The sequence below is a fragment of the Rhinoderma darwinii genome, chromosome 11 (assembly GCF_050947455.1).
Source record: "Rhinoderma darwinii isolate aRhiDar2 chromosome 11, aRhiDar2.hap1, whole genome shotgun sequence".
Lineage (NCBI taxonomy): Eukaryota > Metazoa > Chordata > Amphibia > Anura > Rhinodermatidae > Rhinoderma > Rhinoderma darwinii.
Genome location: NC_134697.1, coordinates 45,070,287 through 45,088,840, shown reverse-complemented (window position 1 = coordinate 45,088,840; position 18,554 = coordinate 45,070,287). Strand labels below are relative to the sequence as shown.

Sequence of the window (18,554 nt, the reverse complement as noted above, 5' to 3'; positions counted from 1 at the left end):
CTCCGTGTGTCAGCCCTGTATGATGCGTGGCTGCGTGATTTTCGCGCAGCCTCCATCATTATGACACTCCTTTTGAATGTTTGTCAACAGAAAAGCACATGGTGCTTTTCTGTTTGCAAACATACTTTTGATTGCTGTTGCGCGAATCACGCGCGTCCCACGGAAGTGCTTCCGTGTGGTGCGCGTGATTTTCACGCAGCTATTGACTTCAATGGGTGCGTGATGCGTGAACCACGCACAAAGATAGGACATGTGAGTTTTTTTCAACGGACTCACGCTGAGCAAAGCTCACGGACTGTCTGCATTCCCCCTAGACTAATATAGGTGCGTACGACATGCGTGAAAAGCACGCGTGTCGCACGCACGTATATCACGCTTGTGTAAACGAGCCCTAACCGTAATTAACCCCATGATGTACCATACACATTAACGCATTAGGACTGAGAAACATGATGGGGTTAATTACTATTAATGTGAGGTACATTCAAAATTCACCATCACACCTCGCGCCTCACATCAGAAAACGAAGTATCAGTATCGTAGTGCAAATTTTGGTATCGTGACATCCCTACACTGTGGGTCGCGTCCCCCTTGGGGGTTCGTGTGAAGACCTCCAGGGGGTCGCGAGTCACTCACCGAGGTCCCGGTTCCATTCAATGCTGGAGCATCTCCTTGATCCAGCATTTACTGTGCCCTGAGCGGCTCGACGCAGGAAGGCGGGATGCAGCGACATCATCGCGCCTGTCTGAGCCGAGTCACTCATAACACACACTGGAGGAGGCGAAGGATCCTACACCTGACGTGGGAACGGGGATAGGTAAGTAATTATGTTATTTTTCTATTATGCACATATGGGGGCTGATATTGCGGGGGGGGGGCATTATACTGCATGGGGGCTGATATGGGGGAATCATACTGTATGCGGGGCGGTTATGGGGGGCATTATACATTATGGGGCATTATACTGTGTGGGGGCATTATACTATGGGGGCTGTTGAGCATGGCGTCTGGGCATAGGCGCGCGCAGGGGTCTGATGATGGTGGTGTTGGGGAGTGGTAGGGGGGCCCAAGCTGAATTCTTGCACCCGGGCCCATGAGCCTTTAGCTACGCCCCTGAGTGGCATTATTGTTGTAGGGTATACTGGATGAATAAACAAAATTTAGGCGTAGTGAGGCCCACTGTTTCTATACTCCAAAGGCCCACATAATGCCTAAGCTAGCCCTCATATATACTCGTGAAATATAGACATATATACATCTGAAACATTTCCAAAAGTAAACGCCAAATATCATGCCCAAACATGATCTGAATAGAGCCTTAATTGCAGTATTCATTTCCCAGAGCAGGTGTCTCATGTCTGTCTGTAACTTCAGTGTGATCGAATACAATATAAATATAATTTAGAAAAAGATTTGCCGAAAGACTGCCAGTGACATAAATAATCTGCTTTTTATTTTAAACCTCACATCCTATATATAAGAACATATAGCACCAGCAGGATTGAATTACATGCACATAGCAGAACAAGATAAGTGGTTCTGAGCAGTTATTCAGCACCAAAACAATAAGGACACTGTAGGGCAGCAAATCCTAAAACTGTAGACCTCACACAGATAGTTGGAAAATATAAACCTATATATAAAAGTGTAAAAGATAGAGCTGTTTCAACACAACATGCCATTGTAACATTGCCAGGGAGGAGGACATCTGTATGCCTTCATTTGGCAGGATGCTGTTGCGGAAGCAGTGACATGAATGTTAAGTAAAACAGAGGACATTAGATGTCTGGCTTATTTCTATCTTCAGGAAAAACTCGGTCTGTTCCTATATTCATTCATTGGGATTGAGTCTAGTAAAATGATGGTGGCCTTTGATAATTTCAGTCGAAAAAAAGTGTTTTGTTTTTTTTCTATTTAATGCTCTAGTTTATTTCCTTTGGATTCACTTTAGAAAAATTGCAAATGCATGAAATTTTGCTGCCCCACAGTTTTTTTTCCCCCCTGATTACTCCAGGGAAGTAATTCCTAACTGCTGTGGTAAGCACTTACAAGATAGATCTAATAAAATGTGGGCAAAAAATAGAAACGCTGCATAAGTCAAAACAATATTGTATGGCTGTTTTAATGCATTGTTTGCATTACTGGTGCCAAATTAGCAGAGAGAGAAAAACGACTGTTGTGTGAGCTCCAGGCTAACCGAAATATTTTAGATATTCACTATTATTACTTCCCGGAAAGCCCGAAGAAAATGTTTTGATACACCAAACGAAATCAATATGTAGCATAACATACAACTGCATTGTATTGAATCATCCATAGTTGTGGTTCCTGTGCTGGAGGATCAAATTAAGAAAAGTAGCTATGTTTGGTAAGGCTAGTTGTTTTTTCCATTAGTTTGAGAGTGAATATGAACCATAGTATATATCTATAATCTTCATAAACTTTTATGCAACTTTGATATACTTATCCTGTACTGTTAACACCTGGGTATAGTCCCATTTTTCTATACACCTGCACTCAAAATTCTGCAGGCCCCTGAGCTAATGTTAGAATAGTCGAATGTAGGAATAAACAAACTCTCCCAGACAGCAGTACAGTGCTCAGCTATTGACCTCTGTTCACACATGACATGGATAACAATCCACATCCCATGCATGTGAATGGGGTTTCCACAACCTCGTTCACATGCTACAGGATATTTCTGCACAGATTTTTGTCCGCACCACGGAAATAAGTAGCTTGCCTTTTTATTTCCCCTTATTCCGCACAGAAAAATCTTAGGATTATCCCCATTGAATAACAATAGCGTTAAGCATTTTGCGGATCTGCTGATTGCAGCCCGGGATTTCTGCCACGGAAATACACATCGGATTTAATGCCGATGTGTGAAAGGGGCCTTAGCGATGTATGGAATGGGTTTGCAATAAATCTGCTGTTTGTGATTTTACTCTAATTCAGAAAGCTCCAAGCAGACGACCGCCTACTGAAATCCATAACAAAACAGGTTTTGTGAAATAAACCCTTTAAAGAAGCCTCAAAGGTGAGGTGCAGATGGTGATCTCTTTGGATTATGCAAGTCAAAAAGAACTTGTGTGTGCAGGAGAAAGGAGGGTTGAGATAATCCATAATAGAATGTGAAGCTATGAGGGGCAAAGCAAAGGGGAAGACACAAACAAGTTTTTGGAGCTGGAAGACCAACTTTTCCATTATACATAAAGGTCTCTTCTAATGCCCGATAGACTGAATAGGTGTTCCTCTTTTACGGAAAAATCCTTTTTAGATTTACGCAGTATGAAATGGTGAATAGGGGATAAGCTTGTAAGATGTAAATAGAATAAACCAACTTACTCTGCATTTTGTGTGGGTTTGGCTGGATTCACGTGGCTGTAATTTGGCACACTTTAGTGTCTACATTACAGCCACTACATCAAGACCCCCTGTGTTTTAACTGAAACATTGAATTACCATATGGTCATCTAAGATCGATTCAGTTAAAATGTAGGCTTATTACAACTGCCTGAAACTAGCCTTGGGCCACTTTCATATGGCAGATTTTTACACGTATTTGGTTTTGAAAAGCCTGCATATTATGCACCAGTATATGCGTAAAAAAACGCTTACACAAAGAGCCCCATTGATGTTAATGGGAAACCGCCCCGGCATAAAAAAAACAACCTCCTAGTTACATGGAGCTATAATGGGGTTCCCTATGTAGATAAAGCGAGTTTTGTCTGTTGGATATCGCAGGACACTCCATGTGCCACTGAACTGCCTCCTGCACATCTTTGCTGTGTGCATGCATTCTTATTCGGAGTAGTTTAAATGCTCTTACATTAAGTTAATTTTAGAAATCACACAATGTCCAAATACAATCCTGGTTTGTTACTTTAAGGCTAGCATCACACACACCGTTTTGATGCAGTTTTTTGTCAGCTTTTTTAGCCAAACACTAGAGTGGACACAAAAGAAAGGGGAAACATCAGTTTTTTCTTTATACCTATCCTTCCTTCCAGATCTACTTCTAGCTTTGGCTTAAAAGACGGAGACAAAAACCGCACTACAAACTGCATCAAAGCTGTGTGTGATCCTGGCGTATGAGTTTGTAGGTACTGAATATGAATGCAAATAGAATAAAAATTAAATTGACTTATACACTCTTGTTTTATTTTACATGGAATGAAATTCATCGGAGAGAAAATCTATTAGATACATGTAGGAGAAAACACAGATTAATTAACCTAAACCAAGGTTGTAGGTTTCTTGCAAAACCATCAATCACTTGTGTTCCAGCTATGCAGTTATAAAGGTCAGTGTACATGTGATAATTATCTAGAAGTCTTCTTTTCATGCTTGTGTCAGTCCTGGTCACTAATTTTCATTCCTCCTTTCTATACAGCCCACGAACAAAGGAAAACATAATGTGATTTGCTATTTTCTCCTGCATCTCTGTGAGATGGGTACATTTTATGAAAATGAATGGTATTTTTATATTATTATATTTCCGTACTAATAATGATAATAAGAATGACTGCTTTCATTTACCAGCCAAGTGGCAGCCTTCAAGGGATATGCAATAAATGTGTGATAGTTGTGGGTTCGAGCTCTGGGACCTGCACCTATCTCCAGAACAGGGGTTTAGATGACCCCCAATCTCAGCATTCAAAGTAGAAACATTTTTGTTTTCTTTAATTCATCAAAACATGGACGTGCAACGTTTCACCCCTGTCAGGGTCTTTCTCAAGCATAGAATACAATAAACAAGTGCTCAATTTATAGCAGGTGTACTGTGACGTCCGATACTGTGAGATAATGTATACAAAAGTTCATAAAAATAGTGGATAATCGATAAAGGCAATATAAACATATCAATCTAATGTGAGTGACACCTTAAAAAATACATGTAACAAGGATACATCATTATGAATACTCTATACATTCTGAAAGAGCCTTGATTCACACACTTTTAGTGTCCGTAGTTAATTAGAACACCTGCTAGCAGGGAGAGTGGATGCTCTAGAATGAAGCGTCCCCAGTTACACAGTCTTCTCCTATGACTCATCAGAATACACACTAGGGTTGTCACAATACCAGAATTTGGACTTAGATACCGATACTTTGTGTAGTAATGCGATACTCTATACCAAAACGATACTTTGCCAACAATTATAAAAAAAAGGTCTTCCATTTTCTAACATGTGGCTCGTGGTGTGATGAATTTTGAACCTCCATGTGCCTCACATTAAGGGTATGTGCACACACACTAATTACGTCCGTAATATACGGACGTATTTCGGCCGCAAGTTCCGGACCGAACTCAGTGCAGGGAGCCGGGCTCCTAGCATCATAGTTATGTACGACGCTAGGAGTCCCTGCCTCGCTGCCGGACAACTGTCCCGTACTGTAATCATGTTTTCAGTACGTGACAGTTGTCCTGCAGCGAGGCAGGGACTCCTAGCATCGTACATAAGTATGATGCTTGGAGCCCGGCTCCCTGCACTGTGTTCGGTCCGGTACTTGCGGCCGAAATACGTCCGTATATTACGGACGTAATTAGTGTGTGTGCACATACCCTAATAGTAATTAACCCAGGTTTTTATTTTATAACCGCGTAAACATGATCAATGACGCTATAAATATGTTATTACAGTCGCAACAATACCGAATGTATAGATTTTGTATTGAGACTTTTACTTTAATGTTTATTGTAAAAATGTGTATATTTTTGTTTTTTTAATTTAACATTACTTTATATTTTTTTTAACTTTTTTTATTTTTAAACTTTAATGTACTGGCATATATCTATATGCCAGTACATTAGCCTGTGTACTGATAGCCCACAGGCAGTTGTTAGGGCATACCGAAGTATGCCCCAGCAGGAAATATTGTCAGACAGCCCTGGGGTCCTTCAATGGACCTTGGGCTGTCCTCCCATATATGGTATGTCCCTCTATCTCGTCACAGGGATTTCCTGTAACGCGATCCAAAGGGCATACCCCTTCTCATTTACCCCTTGGAATTCTGCAGTCCACTTTGATCACAGCATTAAGGGGAATAGCGGCAGAGATGCCGTTGCCCCGCGCCTGAAAATAAGTGCACGCGCGTCGTCAGCCTGAGGTGATGCGGCCGGCTCTGCATTAAGGAGCGGCGGTTCAGTCTTCGTTGCTGGCACTCATTAGTGCAGGTCTGGTCGCATCACATAAAGCTGACTGTGCACAAACTTGTCAGGACTCAGGAGCGGAGCAATGGCTATATTACAAAGCCACAGCCCCAGTCTAACAACATTCATGTATTACTATACTTAGCTGTACGGCCGCACAGCTTAGTATCGAGATGCATGAAATAACGGTATTGAACCGTTTGAGGGTGCAATGTATCTAAACAGTATCGAAGTTTCGATGCATCGTGCAACCCTAAGGCTGGGTTCACACGTGGCAGAATTTCACTTGAATTCCGCTGCGGACACTCCGCAGCGTTAATCCGCAGCGGAGCCGCTTCTCTGTTGCGGAGCAGTGGCGGACTGGTTGCGGACTCATGGCGGAAATTCTAAATTCCGCAATGAAGTCCGCAGCTGTCATGCTCATGTTATGTGTGCTGCGGATGCGTCTTGCTTTTTTAACATGACATTTCTTCATTCTGGCTGGACCTATGTATTTCTAGGTCTACAACCAGACTGAGGGAGACAATGGGGCTCCCGGAATTACGGGAGCGTTGCTAGGAGACGTCAGTAAATAGTCACTGTCCAGGGTGCTGAAAGAGTTAACTGATCGGCAGTAACTGTTTCTGCACCCTGGACAGTGACTACCGATCCCAATATACAGCAACCTGTAAAAAAATAGAAGTTCATACTTACCGAGACCTCCCTGCTTCTGTCTCCAGTCCGGCTTCCCAGGATGACGTTTCAGTCTAAGTGACGGCTGCAGCCAATCACAGGCTGCAGCGGTCACATGGACTGCCGCGTCATTCAGGGAGGTAGGGCTGGATGCCGAAAGAGGGACGCGTCACCAAGTATGAAATTTGTTTACTTTCACTAGGGAAAGTGCTGTCCCTTCTCTCTATCCTGCACTGATAGAGAGAAGGGAAGCCCTTTTCCGCAGTCCGCAGCAGCTAGTCCGCATCAATTTACTGCACATTTTGGGCAGATCCGCAGAGTAATCCGCAACCCGGATTAGGTGCGCCATTGATGCGGACAGTTGCGGAGGAAATCCGCCACGTGGGGGCATGCCCTAATACACACACTCCAGTTCTATTAACCCCACTAGTCGTCAGGACAACAACCGATGCCTAACAGATTACATCTGACCATATATGTCAGACTGTCTATGTGTATCTAGGGAATTTGAAGAAAATAACGGGAGACGGTGCTCTTCCGAGAGCTGTGTTGTTCTGTGTCGAAGCCGACTGCCATCCACTGCGTTCCCTGGGAGGAAAAATCCTTACAGGAATCAAATTGGTACGAAGGAGAAAGTGCAGTATTTAGGTCATCGGCGATAGGCAGGTAAGAAATCATGATGATGAGAGAGAGTTTTTTCTTTAGAAGGAATTTGTTCTTTATTCAGTGGACGACGCGTTTCTGGACCGTACTGGTCTCTTCATCAGGTTCGTTGTACATGTTTGCACGTGTATAGTGCTAGGTTATATAATGGAAGAGACCGGGAAAGACAGGTGTAAAGGCATAGTTTCACATATTTTTAAAAAGTATGAAAAGGGAGGAGGGAGGGGGAACACTTGTTTAACACTTGTTCTATACGAACTGGTGATTAAAAATTGCAGATTTTGTTTCCACATGTTTAAATGGAACGAAATTTGATAAAACAGTAAACCTTGGTTTTGCTCAAATTTGTTCAAATGTTTACTGTTTTATCAAATTTCATTCCATTTAAACATGTCCTCGTATTTTTTCAAAATATGTGAAACTATGCCTTTACACCGGTCTTTCCATTATATAACCTAGCACTATACACGTGCAAACATGTACAACAGACCTGATGAAAGGACAGGTGTAGTCCAGATTATAATTTATATACTCCTTCCCGGTCCAGGTGTAATAGCTGGCATAGAGAGTCCATGTATACATGGTCCAATATACCGCTAAAAGACCCATTTATCATATATTCAACAAATTGGTCATCTCGCAATCCCTCACCCTTCGTGATCTCTTTTGGACTGGGGATACTTACCTGCGTGCACTTCCCATTAAGTTGGGGTACTGTTGTTCCGTCTCAATCGCTGGTTGTGCTGCTGTATATCTACGTTTTCCCCCATCTGAAGCAGCCGCCGTATCTAAAATCAATGGGGAGGTATCTATGCATCGGCTCTATCCACGGATTCCTATAGGAGTTACGGAAACAGCCAAGCAAGCAAGTGCGGCCACATATCCATTTATTCGCCGCCGCCACGCTAAGCAGGAAGGAGGACAATTGACCCTCGTTCTTGTGATGGTGTGGATTCCAGAGCTGGGACCCATATCTATCAGATATAGATGTTCTATGAGACCCATCTTCAGCCTAACAGGGAGTGCTGATCACAGCTGAAGGTGCAAAGTGCTCAGCTAAGCACTCTACACCTTATTTTCAGCAAATGTGGGAGTCTCAGCACCTGGAACCCCACCAATAAAAACTTTTGGCACGTCTCCATGACATATCAAACATTTGATGAAAGGGAAGTTTACTCTTTAAGGCACATTCCATGGATATGCCACTAATGTCTTAGATGGGAATACCCCTTTAATGTAAGCTGCATGGATCTCTATTTCAGAGCACTGGTGCTGTGGAAAAGAAAATCTAACCTGCAAATCTGGCCAATTACACCAGGCTATTATTTAGTTCAGGTTAAGTCAAACTCAAAGTCCTCACATGCCCTACACTGTCCAGTGTTCTCAGCACATCCGGATTATGGAAACGGAAAAACAGCATACACTTGCTCTTCTCCCCCTATCTATTTGCAGGAATTTCACTTTCTGCGGTCAACCACCTATAGGACTAAGACGAACTGGCATCAATTCATCGTATGTGATACTGACAGGACTACAGAGTGAGTCAGTAGTCTAGAACCAACCAAATATTGCTTGATATTATCATTATGTATTAGCTGCACTATGATGTACAGAATGTTATATAATTCCTTTTACCAAATTGAAAAGCCTTTATTTAATTATAAGAAATCTTACAAATACTTGGATGTTTCCAGTTTTTTAACAATTTATAAAAGCTGTATGCATAATCTGTACTGTGGATATTTAAGAAAAAAAACAACTTTAATGAACATATAGCTAAAGTCACTGATACTTTTTATTTTTTCCCCCTAAATTTTTTTAATCTGCAGCAGGAAAGAATATGGTCATCAAATGTCTCTTAGGCTGTGTTCACATCAGCATTGCCCTTCCGTTGAGGGCTTTCATTGAGGGATTCCATTGGGTTAACCCCTTAACAGAAAGGCAAACTGAAACCTAGCATTGATCTCAATGTTGACGGAAACATTGCTAAAGGTTTCCATTTGTCACCATTGTGACAGGGCTCCGTTGTTTTGACGGAATCAATAGCATAGTTTACTACGCTATTGGTTCCGTATAGAACAACGGAACCTTGTCACAACGGTGACAAACGAAAACCTTTAGAAATGTTTCCGTCACAATTGAGATCATTGGTGAGGGAAACGAAAGCTAAGGTTTTCAGTTCGCCTTTCCGTTGAGGGGTTTACCCGGCGGAACCCCTCTACAGAAGGGAAACGCTGATGTGAACATGCCCTTATAGAGTAATTTATTAAATGAAAAGACCTAAACCTAGCAATGGTTAAAAGTACTGTATACTGCTGTAGGTTTAGTGGGAAACCTTCTTTAACACTTCAGATACCGAGTACAGTCTAATAGGATCTGTATAAAATGCATACAAATGATAAATAATTTTGGTTACTGGCATATTTCATTATTTTACAAGATTCAATACATATCTAGTTGGCCACTCTTAGTTATAGGATACAGCTGTGAAGAGATTTAGTAGATGTTTGCTAGGGAAGACTGACTTAATTCTCCACGCGTTTCATGCAGCGCTGTTATATACTCCCATGCAGAAGCTTGTTTAATGTGCACACCTGCTTTCAAAATAAATAGAAGCTGTTGCCAAATAACTATTAGTGTACATTCAGTAGATAGACATTTTGTTCACATAACAAATTTAGCAGTTCTGTAGATGTTTATATCGCAATGACCTCTAACTTATTTTCGAATATGTGTAAGCGTGAAGGATGGCTTCAAGTCCCTCCAATCAAGTTTTAAAAATCACTTTTCCCTTTTCTGTTGATTGTCCAATAGAATGAATCCACAGTTCTTGTGAATGGAAGAAATATTTTTTTTCAAGAAGATAAAGCATCATTGTTTGATATGAGTGGAGGTTGAATCTAAGGTAGGACCACACCTGAATATTTCAATCATCTAGTAATGTGTTATTGACCCCCAAAAAAACTATTTCCCTTTTATTTTACAAAGGATTTTAAAAAAAAATTTTCATGAAGGCAACCCCTTTTCTCATCTGGATTTCATATAGGGAGTATCCTGCTCATGAACTTTCTCTCCACATGAGCTAGAGCAGTCAGACACTAACAAATAATAGCTCTCACCCTGCGGTCCCAGCCTATCCATGTATTACTTAGTTGGCTATTCCTTGGAATGGTTTGCATGTAATACTACATAATGCATGGCCAAATAAGGCTTCCCCTGCCAATAAAAACGTATCACCTGGGGTTTTTGAAGCCGACCTTTGGTGATCAGCTGATCATCGGTCTGTCTTCTATTTAAAAGGGGTTGTCTTCATTAGATAATTTTTTTTTTTTTACTGTAATGGGTGAACAGCCCTTTAAAACAGTCTTTGTTTTCTGTTGTGTATTATGATTTATGAACAGGTGCTGTAATGTAGATAAGAACAATGTTTTTTATTTTGAGCAAGTTATACAGATTACTTTCTTAATAGACAACTGGGCGTGTTTTAACTTTTTTATCAACTGGGCGTTGAGTTGGGAGTGATGAGTAGACATCGCGTCCTGGCTGGAGGTGATGTCTATTCACTCCCAAGACACTTCGGTAAACTTAATATGGGAGTATGTGACTGCACAGCGTGATCTCGCAAGATCACGCTGCGTTGGTGTACTGGTAAAAATTAATGGAGAGAAGTGTATGACGCTGATTGGTCACTGATTGGTCAGCGTCAGACACTTCTCTGTACAACGCCCAGTTGGTTAAAAAGTTAAAACACGCCCAGTTGTCTATTAAGAAAGTAATTAGCATAAATCTAAAATTGTGCATAACTTGCTCAAAATTGATAGTTTTTCAAAATAAAAAACACTATTGTGATCTACATTATTTTTTTCCGATGTTATATGTATATGGACACACATTCATGGGTGTCACGTGACATGCACATAATGTGTGGTGACGTGAACCAGCGCTTGATGTTTTGTAACATGGGTTCAGAACATAGAATATATGCACGGTATCCATTGCAACATATAGGATTCTCACTTTGATTTATAACGTAATGGAACACATAACTCATAAAAAGTTCTATTAGCCTAATGTTGTTTAAACAGTGGGTTGTTACAACTATGCACCACTCCCAGATGAAGGCTTTCCAGCCAAAATGCGTGTTGGGGAAGACTCCATTCCCTGGGTCTTTCATATATGGCTCTGTTACTATAATATTAATTTGTTGATCTATTGGCTCACTGCATTATTGCACTTTAGCATTTATGGTATTTGTGTTGTAAGATATATTTTAAGTCAATGCCAGCAGCAACAATTTGTTACTGTATATTCAATGACCCGGTTATACCTGTTTTTTTTGTTGTGTGACTCGATCCTGTTTAAATATAAATTTTATTATGATATAATTGATAAAGATGGAAAGGCCTAAGGGTAGCTTCACGTTGCTGCACCGCAACCACGTCCGCATACAGTGGCCTACGCCTGCACGATTTTGCCAGTACAAACATTGGCCACCGCATCTGGGTGTGGTTTCCTACGCATGCAGACACTGCAACATGAAAGCATACTCTTAGACCTTTTTCAGACGGCCGTGTTCAGTCTGTGATATACGGACCGTGTGTCAGCCGTATTTCCAGGACCGACCACAGTTTCGGGAGCTAGGCTTCTAGCATCATAGTTATCTATGATGCTAGGAGACCCAGCCTCTCCTCAGGAATTCCAACCCCATAACGTAATCATGTTTTCAGTACAGGACAGTATTCCCGCGGGGAGGCAGGGACTCCTAGCATCATAGATAACTATGATGCTAGAGTCCTGGCTCCCTGGACTGTGGTCAGTCCGGGAAATATGGCCGACATACGGTCCATATCATGGACTGAAAATAGCCGTCTGAGTAAGGACTTCGTCTTAGAGATCTGTCTTCATGAACCAGGCTGTACTGTTCTCTTGGTCTTAGCTTGGAGAGAGAGAAGCCAATTATCTCTGAGAGGGCATCACTTTGATACACACTGTACAAGGAAACTGCAAGTGTAACGGCTTGCTGTAAAAAAACCAAAAAAAAAAAAATTTGACTGCACTAGCTCAGTCCACCAAAGTAGTGAAAGACGGATTTTATTTTTACTAGTGTCTGGACAAAGCTAGGCGACCGGTGGAATAAAACTGGTATGGAGGTCAGGTTAAACGTATTTCGTATTTCTGGCTCCTGAGTTTTAAGTTTTGTGCAATAAGCAGAATACACACTACCTTATACCCTGGGGGAAAAAAATATCCTGCTACACTTGTTGTCACATTACATATAATGTAAAGGGTGGATGAATCTGGTGCTGCACGTAGCCATCAACACAAAAAATAAACATGAGTGATCTCACAATACAGGATTATTGTAGAACAGGACCTGTCATTTCAGTATGGTGGCTGTCCATTACACTCTCAAAACTACATTCCTGCCCACAGCAAGATGTTCAACAATGTAAACAATAGGAACTACACAACATTGGCCAGTAGCGAATAGGTGTTTTTAAAATGTACAGTTGCATTTTTTTTATAATAGTATGGCAGAATACATCCATTTTTCATATTTGTTACACTGCCGAAGAACGGCTTTAAAGTGGTGCTTTCATACAAAAAAAACTACAGAAAAAAACTGCACATCGTCATGCACACAAGAGTAAAGATGTTACCTTATAAGATCTTCTATATTTTCTTCCACAACTGTAGGAGGAACATTAGAAACGATAACTTGCATATCCAACTGGTTGACCACAGAAATCTGAAAAGATATTGACAAGAAAATCAAGTGCAACTTCAAGCATTAGTACCACATGTGATAAATTATTTCCCATCTCTCTGGTAGGCAGTGCCAGAATCTAATAATTACTCATTTCTGCTCAGAGCTGTGGGAACTAGGGAGCCTTGCTGTTCTCTTTTACCAAACACCACTGCTGGAAGTATGAGCTGCAGAATAAACAAATGCTTTTACGTATTGTTTATTTAGCTTATGTGTATGTTGTTACAAGTGGGACTGCAGATTTTACTTGGGATTTATGCTTATTCCTATTTAGCGCTTCCTCAAAACGTTAAGTCAGTGAACATTCACGTACAATATTTTAGTACAGCACAACTAAATTTACTGTTTTCACTATTACAGTAAAAAAGATGTGTGTGTTTATGTATATACACTCCTCAACATACAAATTGCAACACCAAGAAGGGCAAGCCGTAAGGTTATGCAAACTTAGGAAGTAGCAGCTGTTGCTGAGATTTGCAAATTATCAAATTTTCAGGCACCTGGCTCCAATCTATGGCATGTGGGAGAGGCATAAAAGCCAGAACGAAAGCAAAGTTATTTTAGCCACACAAAACCTCTAAAATCAGATCGAGTAGTGTGGGATGATTGTGCGATGCCTCCTGTTCGTCGACGTGCCTGTTATCACCAGTTCTCGCAAACTGAAAGAGACAGAATCCTTGAACACAGAGACCTTGGTTTATCACTCCGGCAGATCAATATGCGCCTAGGCCAAGATGTCCGCACTGTTCAACTTTGCATGTACCGTAGGTTGGATAAACAACAACAACAAACAAGAACAAACAGGAATGAAAGCAAGAGGTTCGCAGAGGTGAACCTCTGCACGGATAGATCGTCTGATCGAAAGAATGGCGCGTAGTGAAACATTCTGTATGGCAAGTGAAGTTACCGCCCTAGGCTTGGGTTGTGATGTCCAGTGTCGACAAACCATCAGCAGTCGTTAGCACGACAATGGGCTACGAGCCAGACGTCCGGCTATACGTTTTTCCATTGACCATACTCTACTGCTCTCAAAGGCTATCATGGTGCACAGCATGACTGCAATGGAGGTCTATCCTCTTCAGTAATGAGTCGCGCTTTTGTCTCGAATGCAATGATAGCTGTAGATTGGTCTGGAGTCCACGTGGGCAACGCCATGAAGACTCTTCCACAAGGGAACAACAGAACGGTCTCCTGTGATTATGGTGTGGGGTGGCATAATGTACAGTAGCCGGACCCCTCTAGTCTTCTTTTCAGACACACTAACAGCTCGTCGTTACATTGATTTGGTTGTGAAAGCAGTGGTATGGCCATTTCTCTAGTGTCCCAGAAGCCGTTTTTCAACAGGACAGCACCAAGCCGCATGTTGCTCATGTTACTGTGAGTATCCTTCACTGCCTAAATGTGCTACCAAGGCCTGCAGGCATCTACAGACTTTTTATCGTTTTTATACACATCCTTATTGCTATTTTAGAATTTTTTTATCTTACAGTTTGAAAAAAAGAGTAAAAAAATAAGCTTTTTTACGTTTCAGCTATTTTTTTTTTTTTGGTAATAACATAGTTTTACCCTAAAATAGACCTTTTATTTGTGATAGTCATTGTCTACCGTAAATTTTAATATATTACATGTCAATATTAGGGTAATTGGATTAGCGGGGGGGGGGACATTTTTTTTGGGGTGGGTATTTTATGTGTATTTATTATTAGTTTTTTTTTTGCACTTTAATATTTTTATATTACTATGGTCTGTCCCTCAAAAGGTCAAAAAAGACCTTTGGGGAACTTTATGTATTTTTTTTCTTTCCTTTACACCATCTTTTTCCACTGTAACTGGGGCTGCACAGCAGCCCCAGTTATAGGGGAAATCAGCCCTCTCATAGTGACGATTGTCACTAATAGGGCTGTGCTGGGTCTAGTAAGACCCAGCAGCAGTCTGTCAGTAACGGCACCCGGCGATCATGTGACCAGTCACATGAACACCGGGAGCAATACAGATAGTGGCGCGGCCGCTGCCTCTATTCCTATACACAGCGTTCATTGAGCGCTGTGTAAAGGAGATCGGAGAAGACAGAAGGAAGGAAAGCTGCTCTTATCCTCTCGTCAGGGTCCCCGGCAGTCACTGACAGCCGGAGACCCGACATTCAGCTGCCCAATTGCTCGGGCAGCAAGTTTAAACCCGAGCCGTAACAAGTCTATGGCTCGGGTTTTAAGGACCCTGACCGCTGCCCGTTAAAACACAGCCAGTGGTCGGGAACCAGTTAATAACCTCATAGCATGCCAAGACGTGTAAGAGTGTGTATTTCTGTGCGTAGCACTCATACTCGATACTGAATAAATCAAGATGTTTGGAATATTGTGTTTCCTTTTTTATTATCATTTACACGTCTATCGATCTTGTGATTTCAACAATTCCAAAACTTTTCCTTCTTGGTGTTGAGGAGTATATGTATATGTATGTATAGAGATAGATATATACAGTGAAGGAAATAAGTATTTGATCCCTTGCTGATTTTGTAAGTTTGCCCACTGTCAAAGACATGAACAGTCTAGAATTTTTAGGCTAGGTTAATTTTACCAGTGAGAGATAGATTATATTTGAAAAAAAAACTGAAAATTACATAGTCAAAATTATATATATTTATTTGCATTGTGCACAGAGAAATAAGTATTTGATCCCCTACCAACCATTAAGGGTTCAGCCTCCTCCAGACCAGTTACACGCTCCAAATCAACTTGGTGCCTGCATTAAAGACAGCTGTCTTACATGGTCACCTGTATAAAAGACTCCTGTCCACAGACTCAATGAATCAGTCTGACTCTAACCTCTACAACATGGGCAAGACCAAAGAGCTTTCTAAGAATGTCAGGGACAAGATCATAGACCTGCACAAGGCTGGAATGGGCTACAAAACCATAAGTAAGACGCTGGGTGAGAAGGAGACAACTGTTGGTGCAATAGTAAGAAAATGGAAGACATACAAAAAGACTGTCAATCGACATCGATCTGGGGCTCCATGCAAAATCTCACATCGTGTGGTATCCTTGATCCTGAGGAAAGTGAGAGCTCAGCCAAAAACGACACGGGGGAACTTGTTAATGATCTCAAGGCAGCTGGGACCACAGTCACCAAGAAAACCATTGGTAACACATTACGCCGTAATGGATTAAAATCCTGCAGTGCCCGCAAGATCCCCCTGCTCAAGAAGGCACATGTACAAGCCCGTCTGAAGTTTGCAAATGAACATCTGGATGATTCTGAGAGTGATTGGGAGAAGGTGCTGTGGTCAGATGAGACTAAAATTGAGCTCTTTGGCATTAACTCAACTCGCCGTGTTTAGAGGAAGGGAAATGCTGCCTATGACCCAAAGAACACTGTCCCCACTGTCAAGCGTGGAGGTGGAAACATTATGTTTTGGGGGTGTTTCTCTGCTAAGGGCACAGGACTACTTCACCGCATCAATGGGAGAATGGATGGAGCCATGTACCGTCAAATCCTGAGTGACAACCTCCTTCCCTCCACAAGGACATTAAAAATGGCTCGTGGCTGGGTCTTCCAGCACGACAATGACCCGAAACATACAGCCAAGGCAACAAAAGGAGTGGCTCAAAAAGAAGCACATTAAGGTCATGAGTGGCCTAGCCAGTCTCCAGACCTTAATCCCATCGAAAACTTATGGAGGGAGCTGAAGATCCGAGTTGCCAAGCGACAGCCTCGATGATCTGCAAAGAGGAGTGGGCCAAAATTCCATCTAACATGTGTGCAAACCTCATCATCAACTACAAAAAACGTCTGACTGCTGTGCTTGCCAACAAGGGTTTTGCCACCAAGTATTAAGTCTTGTTTGCCAAAGGGATCAAATACTTATTTCTCTGTGCACAATGCAAATAAATATATATAATTTTGACAATGTGATTTTCTGTTTTTTTTTAAATATAATCTATCTCTCACTGGTAAAATTAACCTAGCCTAAAAATTCTAGACTGTTCATGTCTTTGACAGTGGGCAAACTTACAAAATCAGCAAGGGATCAAATACTTATTTCTTTCACTGTATATATATATGTTCAAAAAAATAATAAAAATAATACACTCCCCAACATTGAAATTGCAACACCAAGATAAAAGAGAGTTTTGGAATTGTGGAAATCACAGGATCGATAGACCAGTTAATGATATGCAAATTATTAAAAAAAAATTGAAACAAAACCATTCCAAACATCTTTATTCAGTATCGAGTATGAGCGCCATGTGCAGAAATACACGCACATGGCTGTGTGAGGAATGCTATGCCATGACAATGCATTTGGGCATGCAAATCGACAGAATTGGCCATGGCAGCATGTTTAGGCCAAGCAGGCTGCTCACAGTAGCACGAGCAACATGCATCCTGTTGAAAATAGACTTCTGGGACACTTTGGAGAAATGACTGTACCACTGGTTCTACGAACCAAATCAATGTAAAACCGGCTGTTCGTCTATCTGAAAAGACGACTAGAGCGGTCAGTCTACCGTTCGTTCTGCCACTCCACAACATAATCCCAGGAGTAGTACCGGTATGACGTTCCCTTGTGAAGGCCTCTTCATGGCGATGCCCACGTGGTCTACAGACCAATCTCCAGCTATCTTTGCATTCGAGACAAAAGCGGGACTCATCACTGAAGAGGATAGACCTCCACTCCAGCCTCCATTGCCATCTTGTTGTGCACCATTATAGCCTTTGACCATTCTGTTTGTTGTTTTTCTTCCAGCCTCCGGGACACGCAACGTTGAACAATGCTAGGCCTAGGCGCGTAGGGATCTGTCAGAGTGATAAACCAAGGTCTCTCAGCTCAAGGATTCTGTCTCTCCGTTTGCGACAAGTGATTACTGGCATGTTGACGAACAGGAGGCATCAAACAATCATCCCACACCACTTGATCCGATTTTTGAGGTTTCATGTGGCTAAAAAAAAACATTGTTTCAATGTGGCTTTTATGCCCCTCCCACATTCCAAATGTTGTGTTGATCATCGTTGAGCTGGTTTCTATTTATGCAATAAGTCCCACCCACGTTTGACTGATCGACATGGTAAATACTAGGAGCAATATAACTGTAACCAATGCAGGGTTGTTGTTTTTGTTGTTTGTTTTTTGCAGGTACAGGTGTTTTTTTGTTTGTTTGTTTTCTTGTATATATATTTTACTGGGAAACCCCATAAATGCATTGTGAAGAATTTAACACAAAGCATAATAGTGTTAATAAATACACTTCTACTCCGTTATTATAGGGGAGGGAAAGAATCACAATTTTTTATCAA

General features: G+C 41.5%; 1 protein-coding gene across 1 annotated transcript in view; it reads right to left on the bottom strand.

Annotated features, from left to right (window-relative positions):
* The window catches only part of PCDH15 (protocadherin related 15), a 1,038,602-nt gene that overhangs the window by 120,046 nt on the left and 900,002 nt on the right, over positions 1-18,554 (bottom strand). Inside the window, exon 28 of the mRNA XM_075841191.1 lies at positions 13,153-13,241. Coding sequence (XP_075697306.1) covers positions 13,153-13,241 — 89 coding nt within the window. The remainder of the gene's footprint in view (positions 1-13,152; positions 13,242-18,554) is intronic.